This window comes from Alosa alosa, chromosome 18 (genome assembly GCF_017589495.1).
Source record: "Alosa alosa isolate M-15738 ecotype Scorff River chromosome 18, AALO_Geno_1.1, whole genome shotgun sequence".
Classification (NCBI taxonomy): Eukaryota; Metazoa; Chordata; class Actinopteri; order Clupeiformes; family Clupeidae; genus Alosa; species Alosa alosa.
The window spans coordinates 17,209,980-17,219,979 of record NC_063206.1 but is presented as its reverse complement, the minus strand read 5'-3'; the positions used below and the strand labels follow the sequence as shown (position 1 = coordinate 17,219,979).

General features: G+C 41.1%; 1 protein-coding gene across 1 annotated transcript in view; it reads left to right on the top strand.

Annotated features, from left to right (window-relative positions):
- Positions 1 to 10,000, top strand: part of prkceb (protein kinase C, epsilon b) — a 113,441-nt gene that overhangs the window by 85,754 nt on the left and 17,687 nt on the right. Inside the window, exon 11 of the mRNA XM_048270524.1 lies at positions 8,621 to 8,775. Within this exon, the coding sequence (XP_048126481.1) occupies positions 8,621 to 8,775 (155 nt within the window). The remainder of the gene's footprint in view (positions 1 to 8,620; positions 8,776 to 10,000) is intronic.

The following is a 10,000-nucleotide window of genomic DNA, read 5'->3' as shown; positions in this document are numbered from 1 at the left end:
CAACCTTTCTCACTGCACATCAACGGTTAGCCTGTGAATTCTCGTCGTCGCAATTCAAAATTCCATTGGAGCTCCAAACGGATTTGTACACTCAGCCTTACAACACTGTTTGCAGCTCTTTGAGCCACGGTAAAATGTAATTTTTGGTACATAGCTAATTTAGATAAACTCATGGTGTGGGTGCTTGTGTTTCTTTAGGAATCCGCTGTCTTGGTTTGTATAGAAATTAATATTAAGTGACACATACACGTAAGAGGTTGGACATACAGTACGTGACGGTTGGTAATACAGTATGTGACGTTCCTATAGGCTCTTTGCTGTGGCATGCTCAGGACTTCAGTCTGGGTTGAAGGTTCACATTCCAATAGGCCAATAACCAATAAGCACACAACCAATACAATGCAGGACATTGAGTGGTCAAGCCAGAGCCTTAAATTGAACTCAATTAAACATCTCAGGGGATAACCACCAGCCTCAGGTCCACTGATGGTCCTTATGCAAGTCGGAGTACTTTCTGAATGCAATTCATTGTGTATGTGTGTGTGTGTGTGTGTGTGGGGTGTTTGAGGTAGTATGTTTTTATAGAGGGTAGTGGTGAATCTCTATATTTATCTCTATGTTGACACATATTTAATGTGCTAAACATTACTTCATACACAGGAGGTGAATACAACAGCATCCCGTTGTGTAACACTGTTACGTAATTCAGTGCGACTCAGTGTCCACGCAATGTACACATTGTCTGTCTGACAATATTCGGACAGGAAAGACATTGCTGTCAGTAGAAGATAACTGTGTGTGTGTTCAGATGCAGGATTTTGTGATTGTGTAACACCCAATGTGAAAGAGATGCTCATTGTCTTGCTATAATAGTTTGGGAGTTTTGGAACACAGAACACAAAGATATACCAATGATCATGATGGATTTCATCAAATTGTTTTTCCTTGACCTGGTAGGAACTCGATATGGCATAATAAAAACATCTTACACAAAATAACAGACATTTTTAAATGTTGATTTAGTGTCTACAGAAGAGAGTGAAGACAGATCACGAACAATGTTTGGCAATTTCTGCAATTGCAATTTGCCACGCACACACAAAAAAACATCCATATTCATCTAGGCACACAAATCAATCTGGAAATTATCAGGCTGTGATCAAAGTGCATGAAACCTTGTCTTATTTTGAAAAACGCCAGATGAGGTCTGGTTTGTGTAAGTGTTTGTAAGTCTAACCTCTAAATTGACAGGAATTACTCAAGAAACATCAGTTAAAACAGCTGCTTTCATCTGTAGAAACATGCCAAGACAATCAAGTCAAGTCAAAGATCAAAAATGCATTTTTCATAATCTAGGAAATATTTCTGTGGCGTCCTGTACAGGTATGATTAATGATGGGCCACTCCTAACACTACCCTCCAGCGTAATTTCTACAAGTGTTTGGTAACACTTTATTTTAAGGTTCACATGTTAGCCACCAATACATACCTAATTAATACCTGTATTAGTGACTTGTAAGGCATGTGTTAGGCAACATTAACCATTTGTTAGGTGTGTATTCACAAATTTCCTGTTCTAGCTGGGAGGGTGTTAACAATAGAAAAGAAGATGAGAAAAGTGACAGCACTGACAATGTTTATTCAACAAGTTCTGTAAACATGTTACATTGTACTCTCAATGAGCTCACAAAGCACAAAAAGACTAGCAAAAGCTAGTTTTAACTAGAACTGACAGGATAAAAACACGTCTTTTAAACAAATAAAAAGGGCAAAAGAATTTTCATTCAACACATCTGTGGTGGTCTTCTTTGAAACTGTCACTTTTCTCATCTTCTTTTCTATTGTTAACACCCTCCCAGCCTCTACTTTAGAACAGGGACCATATTTTGAATGAACAATGTATGCACTAGCAATGTATTAAGGGTAAAGAATGTCTGTATTGACCAGGAGTTATAGTCTAGACTGTTCCCATCATATAATTCTTAATAATAATAATGCCTGACTTTAGAATATGGAACCAATTCATGACTAATAAGTACATTCTGCAGAGGTATTATTGATGATAATGTGCTTGATACCAAGGAACCAGTTTCCACTTTAGAATGGGAGCCAATCTCCCAGTTATTAAGTGCTATTTCACACAGCAACCTGGGCAGTGAAATGCAGCAATGAGGTTGAGCCATACACTTGCTTATTCTACAACTGTTCTCCTACTATTTGGGATTTATTCAGACAGTAAACAAGTAGGTTATGCATATTCTATTTTGGTACTTACTACTAATTAGTATGTAGAGATCAAGGCTTACAAGGTCATTATTAAGATTATATCAATAATAAAGGCCTAAAGGTCATGAACAAGAAATTTGTGAATACACACCTAACAAATGGTTAATGTTGCCTAACACATGCCTTACAAGTCACTAATACAGGTATTAATTAGGTATGTATTGGTGGCTAACATGTGAACCTTAAAATAAAGTCTTACCTTTTGTTTTGTTTCCAATGTGTTAATGGTGACTGGTGAAGGATGCAAAGAACTTCAGGGGCATTCAGAACAACTTTTAGACAATCCCCAATCCCCGCACTCAGCCCTTTAGAGAAAAAACAGACCGATGGAGGGTTATCAGTTCCCCGAAGGGGTCCACATAGATAACATGGTTGCACTACTTGAACAAGTAAGAACCCGTTGAAAAGTGCTGTATGTTACAACATTTTTGTGTGAATATCTAGAGGCATAAATCCATTGGATGGCATTTGTATTGTTACATCTGCATTTGTATTGTTTATTCACAAACCATTTACTTAAACGGCACTGCTCCTTACCAACAGATGTTGAAGGAGGGAAGTTTTATCTTGTTTGTGTGTGTAGGGGTGAGCGGTTAAAACAGCAAGTATTTTGATACTTCATACAAGGATCTAGGGCATGCAATTAGGTGCACTGATTCACCTATGCCTCATTGCTAGTTACAAACCAGACTGTGTATGACTTGACAATGAGGTTTGTCATTCTTTATGGAGCCTTGTTTATTTATCAGTTTGAGTGCACCCATCAGAACACTCTGTACTTTAAACACTGCCAGGACTTTATTAATCACTCTCTCTCTCTGTCTTTATTAATTACTCTGTGTGTGTGTGTGTGTGTGTGTGTGTGTGTGTGTGTGTGTGTGTTAGTGTTATGTCAAGGACAAGAAAAAGGGTTCTAGAAAGTGTTCTTAGAAAGTGTAAAGTACGTAAGGTATGCAAAGTTAGCTGTCTCATCAACATCAACACATGCACCTACAAACACACATGGACACCTATACTGTACACACAGTGAAAGCACACACCGTGTGTATGTATGTCAGAGAGAAAAAGAGGGGATATATATATCAAAGCATAGAGTGGGAGAGCCTCTGTGTCTCCCAGTTATTAAGTGCTATTTCACACAGCAACCTGGGCAGTGAAATGCAGCAATGAGGTTGAGCCATACACTTGCTTATTCTACAACTGTTCTCCTACTATTTGGGATTTATTCAGACAGTAAACAAGTAGGTTATGCATATTCTATTTTGGTACTTACTACTAATTAGTATGTAGAGATCAAGGCTTACAAGGTCATTATTAAGATTATATCAATAATAAAGGCCTAATTCGTCATGAACAAGAAATTTGTGAATACACACCTAACAAATGGTTAATGTTGCCTAACACATGCCTTACAAGTCACTAATACAGGTATTAATTAGGTATGTATTGGTGGCTAACATGTGAACCTTAAAATAAAGTCTTACCTTTTGTTTTGTTTCCAATGTGTTAATGGTGACTGGTGAAGGATGCAAAGAACTTCAGGGGCATTCAGAACAACTTTTAGACAATCCCCAATCCCCGCACTCAGCCCTTTAGAGAAAAAACAGACCGATGGAGGGTTATCAGTTCCCCGAAGGGGTCCACATAGATAACATGGTTGCACTACTTGAACAAGTAAGAACCCGTTGAAAAGTGCTGTATGTTACAACATTTTTGTGTGAAAATCTAGAGGCATAAATCCATTGGATGGCATTTGTATTGTTACATCTGCATTTGTATTGTTTATTCACAAACCATTTACTTAAACGGCACTGCTCCTTACCAACAGATGTTGAAGGAGGGAAGTTTTATCTTGTTTGTGTGTGTAGGGGTGAGCGGTTAAAACAGCAAGTATTTTGATACTTCATACAAGGATCTAGGGCATGCAATTAGGTGCACTGATTCACCTATGCCTCATTGCTAGTTACAAACCAGACTGTGTATGACTTGACAATGAGGTTTGTCATTCTTTATGGAGCCTTGTTTATTTATCAGTTTGAGTGCACCCATCAGAACACTCTGTACTTTAAACACTGCCAGGACTTTATTAATTACTCTCTCTCTCTGTCTTTATTAATTACTCTGTGTGTGTGTGTGTGTGTGTGTGTGTGTGTGTGTGTGTGTGTGTGTGTGTTAGTGTTATGTCAAGGACAAGAAAAAGGGTTCTAGAAAGTGTTCTTAGAAAGTGTAAAGTACGTAAGGTATGCAAAGTTAGCTGTCTCATCAACATCAACACATGCACCTACAAACACACATGGACACCTATACTGTACACACAGTGAAAGCACACACCGTGTGTATGTATGTCAGAGAGAAAAAGAGGGGATATATATATCAAAGCATAGAGTGGGAGAGCCTCTGTGTCTGAGTTACAGGAAGACTGTGCATTTTTGTGTGTGTGTGTGTGTGTGTGTATCTGTGTGTTTGACAGCAGAAGAATTAGATCTGTCTTATGTGTGTGTGTTTGAGTGCTTCTCGCTTGAATATGTATGTGTTTGTGTATCACTTCTCTATGGTCATTTGAGTTTTGTGTGCGTGCGTGCGTGCGTGCGTGCGTGCATGTGTGTGGTGTGTCTAGTGTGTCTAGTGTGTGTGTGTGTGTGTGTCTCTGTGTGTGTGTGTCTGTGTGTGTGTGTGTGTGTGTGTGTGTGTGGAGGGGTCAGGTCACTGCTCGGGGTTTAAGGATAAACATTCTTGAGCCGCGTCCAGGCCCACACACAATACGCTCTGTACTGAAATTATAATCATTTCCTGCTACTATCAGCATCACAAAGCCTGCTGCCTGCGCAAAGCAGATCGGCCCACGCTGAGAACACCACAGGTCAGTAATTGCTTCAGCCCATCTGAGAAATCGGCCATTAATATAACCTGGCACAGCAAGGAGGAGAGAGCGAGAGAGTGAAAGTGGCTCTGTGTGTGTGTGTGTGTGTGTGTGTGTGTGTGTGTGAGAGAGAGAGAGAGAGAGAGAGAGAGAGAGAGAGAGAGAGAGAGAATTTGTTTGTGTGTGTGACCAAAACAGAGACCAGAGTGAAAGGTGGAATATGATAGAGAATTTGAGAGTATAAAAAAAGAGAGAGAGAGATAATAAGGTGGAGAATTTGTATCTGTGTGAGTGTGAGAGAGAGGTACAGAGAGAAAGAGAGAGAGATCTCTGCTTTCAGCATTCATTGTGTTTGGCAGAGCTGAGTGAAATCTTACCTCCACCTTAAGGAGGGAGCTCTGGACCTTTTTGAACACGCTGGGGAGCAGGCTTGCTTTAAAAGGCAGTCACTTTAAATACAGTACACTGCCTTTGCCCTGTCTGTGCCCACCTGTGTGTGTGTGTGTGGGTGTGGGTGTTGAGCATATATACATGTGTCTGTGCATGTGTTTCTTATATGTTACATAATGGGCAAGTTCATACTAGATCCACATATAGCGACCTGCAATGAGCCGACCACACACACACACACACACACACACACACACACACACACACACACACACACACACACACACATTCCAGTGTGTTGGGTCTTGGTGGTTATCAGGTGATCAGGCTCCTTTCAGGGCTTCGTCAGTGAGACGCCAGTATCTGTACATTTCTAATTAGAAGCAGGAAATGTTTATTCGCCTTCGATTGGGTGGGCCTTGCACTGACTCTGGCCACATTTAAACAAACTATTTCAACATCCTGTTTAAATTCCCTTTTAGAGAGAGAAAGACAGAGAGAAAGACAGAGAGAGAGAGAGAGAGAGAGAGAGAGAGAGACATTCTGAGGTGGACTCCCGGACAGTTATGTAAGTTGCGGCGCTTCCTCCGTGTCATTGGGGCAGGGGGCATGGTTTTCATGGTATGGCACCATAGGGCGTCCTGCTGCCATGGCCCAGCAGCCCACCCTGTGCCTCCACCCACCTCCGCAGTCTCATGTCCATCAGCCTATGCTGCCAGAGCACGTACGCAGACAGTAGGTGGCTGTGCTTGTGGCTGATGTTCTCTCATCGATTAAGCATATACATTATTATGCATATAGGCCAACTGCCAACAGTACAAAACCAGGGTTGATCATGATTTACTCTTTATTTTACCACTTTGATTCGTCAAAATGACAGACCTGTTGCTAAGTTACGTCGGGCAACACGATTGATCTCATACATGGCTCTTCAATCGTAATAAGAATGGAATACAACATCCTTTTCATTCCAATTAAGCCTAATTAAGTCGGCAGTTTTATTTTCCGATTCTGGCGTTTGGCTAAAAATTGATACAAATATGTAAAGATTACAACCTGTTTAGAGAAAAAATAATCATAAGGCATTTTTTGAACAGAATAGAGTGTAATCTGCTTTTCATTTCACTTATTCGACTTCAGACGTCAGTACGATGATTGGTAATAATAGTAAAATTACAGATTGGACAGATTGGTCAAAAAATTCTAATTTAAAACAACCTCATCAGAGCGATAAGACAGAATACGCATTACCTGTGACACTTAGGTGGCAATGAGTTCAGACCTTGTGTTCCTCTCAGTTTATATAAATAAAGGAATATTTTTCAGTCAAAATGTGTCTGCAGCTTATTCTGTTAAAAGAAAATTGTGAAAAAACAGTATTGTGAATTGCACCGAATTGTGAGTTGAGCATATTGTTACACCCCAATTCATTTTTATTTCCGATTGAGCCGTTATTACGATTCTAATCAAATTAGAAGTGTCCATGTAAACCCACCTAGTTTCAACCTTGCTGCAGAATTATAACAGAATTGGACACATTTGCTGCCACCAGCAGTGTAGTGGCATTGATGGCTTTGAGACAATAGGCATTGTGGAGCGCCCCTTAAACAAACTGAGTTAAAATGTAGCCTTTTTGGCAGAAGTCAACCTCTCCCATGGCCTCTACCAAGAGCAACACAGCCACACTATCAGATCAGAGTTAGAGTCAGCAGAATCATGCCAATTACCTGCTGGAAAATAAGTGGGTGCTGAAAAGATGCCAAATACATACACACATGTATACACACACACACACAAACACACAAACACGCACACACATAAACACACACACACATAAACACACACCGCACACATACTGTACACACACACACACACACACACACACACACACACACACACACACACATAAACACACACACACACACACACACACACACACACACACACACACACACACACACACACACACACACACACACACATCAATTAAAAACACTTCAGCCCCCCTCCTTTGCAATCAAGCTGTTTTACTGAGTGTTCGAGATAAGTCGCTCAGACCAGGTTCCTTCCTAGATCCTGACCCCCTTGGTGTTTTTCCTCCAGGCCTGCTGCTCAAAGACGGGCAGGGCTCACAATGGCCGTTTGACCGTGCCCGGTGTTTTGTATCTCGCGGCTCCACTCCCTGCCTCTGGGAAGCCCTCCGGAGGGGGGCATTATTATGATAAAGTCCAGTGTGTCAGTGGACCTTTGCGGGAGATGGCCGTCTGAAACAATGGGCACCGGGGTAGCAATGGCTTCTCCCGGTTTATATAAAGCCCTTTTATATCCTATAGAATACCGTTCCCGCTGGTTTCCGACGCTGGAGTAGAGGGAGACGCAGGAAAGGGGGCTCGCTCCCAGTAAGATGAGAGTGTATCGAAGGAAGAAATTCTAGGGTCGGGAAGTGGGGAGGTGAAGGGTGATGTAGATACAGTGTGTGTGTGTGTGTGTGTGTGTGTGTGTGTGTGTGTGTGTGTGTGTGTGTGTGTGTGCGTGTGTGCACGGATGCAAGTCTACTGTAAGTGCATACACAATTTTGTTTGTGAATACAGTGTGTACGTACTGTATGTGTGTGTGTGTGTGTGTGTGTGTGTGTTTGTTTGTGTGTGTGTGTGTGTAAGTGTGACAGTGTGGATCATCATGCAGCATCCACGCCTATACTGAACCCATTTTTCTTCTTGATTGTATATTGTATGGGAGGATGGGAGGGAAAGGTTCACATCCTCAATTTACTGCATTTTTAGTTCAGTGTGTTTACTGGAAGCGTCTCTGTGCTAGTCATATGGGGTCGCCGCTTTGTTATTTATGTTTCGGACTGACTTAATACAAATATTCTAGAACATGAGGTATCTTGTAGTGTTCTGCAAGGCTTATACTTTAGTTTCACTTGAGTGAGTGTTCAAACGCAGTATAAATATAATGTGTATAAATAAATTTATGTTTGTTTGGGAAAATGCAGTGAAATTCTCATTTGAATCCGAACAGTGCAACGTCTCCAGTCATCTGATTCCACTCAGCGCTGTTCCCTCTGTGTTCTCTCCCCAGGACCGTCTCTTCTTCGTCATGGAGTATGTGAACGGAGGAGATCTGATGTTCCAAATCCAACGTTCCAGGAAGTTTGACGAGCCACGCTCTCGGTTCTACGCTGCCGAGGTCACGTCAGCACTCATGTTCCTGCACCAGAATGGAGTCATCTACAGGTACTTTCCTTGATCTTTAACTGTTCCCCCAGTGTACTGTCTCCTTGTGTTCTGTTCCTTTGGATTTGTACATTTTCCTACCCATCAATCAGCCTCAAGCCCTTTTTTCCCAGAATCATTCAAACGTAGAATTAGCTGCTTTTATCAGCTTACTTCCATTCGCTGAACTAGTACAGCCTCACGCTAGCTTTGCAAAGGTCTTTTGCAAAGGTCAGTGGGCTTGATTTACACACTGATAAAATGGAAAACCTCTCTGCACTGTGGGCTGGACAGTGCATACACGTGTAGCCAGGCAGAGCAGTCACTTTTAAGTTTTATGTTACATTGACACAATAACAGTGTACTGGTTTGTTGACACACCACTGTAACTTGAATTTCTATTTGAATGTAAACTGGTAGTATCAGTATGCCTCTTGCTCAAAGATAAGAGTAGTTCTTGCTGTGCCTTAGAGAAAAACACATGACTCTGGAAGGGCTTCCAACATTCAGTAGAGGCTTGATGTGTTTGGTCACCAGCTCATTGCCCCTCAGGGCTATTTTAGGGGATATTTTGAGTGAATCCCATAAGTCCAGACATCACAGTATTGTGCTGGAGCAGAAAGAACACCATAACTGTGTCCAGCGCCAACAGCCTCAACCCAAAACATCATTGTAACTGACCACAGATGCAGCCTAAATTCAGCCATTGCGCTTTGAAGAATGATTGGAAAAATATGAGCCTATCCCCATTCTTATGACATTAGGTAATCAAGCCCTCGCTTGAAAGTCCAAAGCTTATTTAAAGCAATCTATTTTGACTGAGTTCTAGTGAGGAATTCTAGTTTTTCATCAGTTTTTATTATGTATTACCCGTCTCTCATATTCTCCCCATATGAGAGGAACTCAAATGTTAGAGACTCACATGAGTAACTGAAATGTTATGATAAGTGAGTGGTTTGGTTCCATTAAAATAACCCTCAACAACTGTTTTTAAAATCCTCTGACAAAATATTGCTTGATGTGATTTAAATTTTACAGTACCTTTCTGAGGTGAAGAACTGACAGCAAAGGACAGCAAAAGGATTCTTTGTAACAGAAAAGGCACCATTGTTTTTTTTTTTTCTTTGATAAGAACATCTTACACTTAATGAAGGTATTTTTCCCAATGTATAGAGTATGGATGCCAGGGTTTAGTGACGCCTTGTGACGGGCTCATGAGGAACCCTTTTTTCCTGTCCAGAAACTG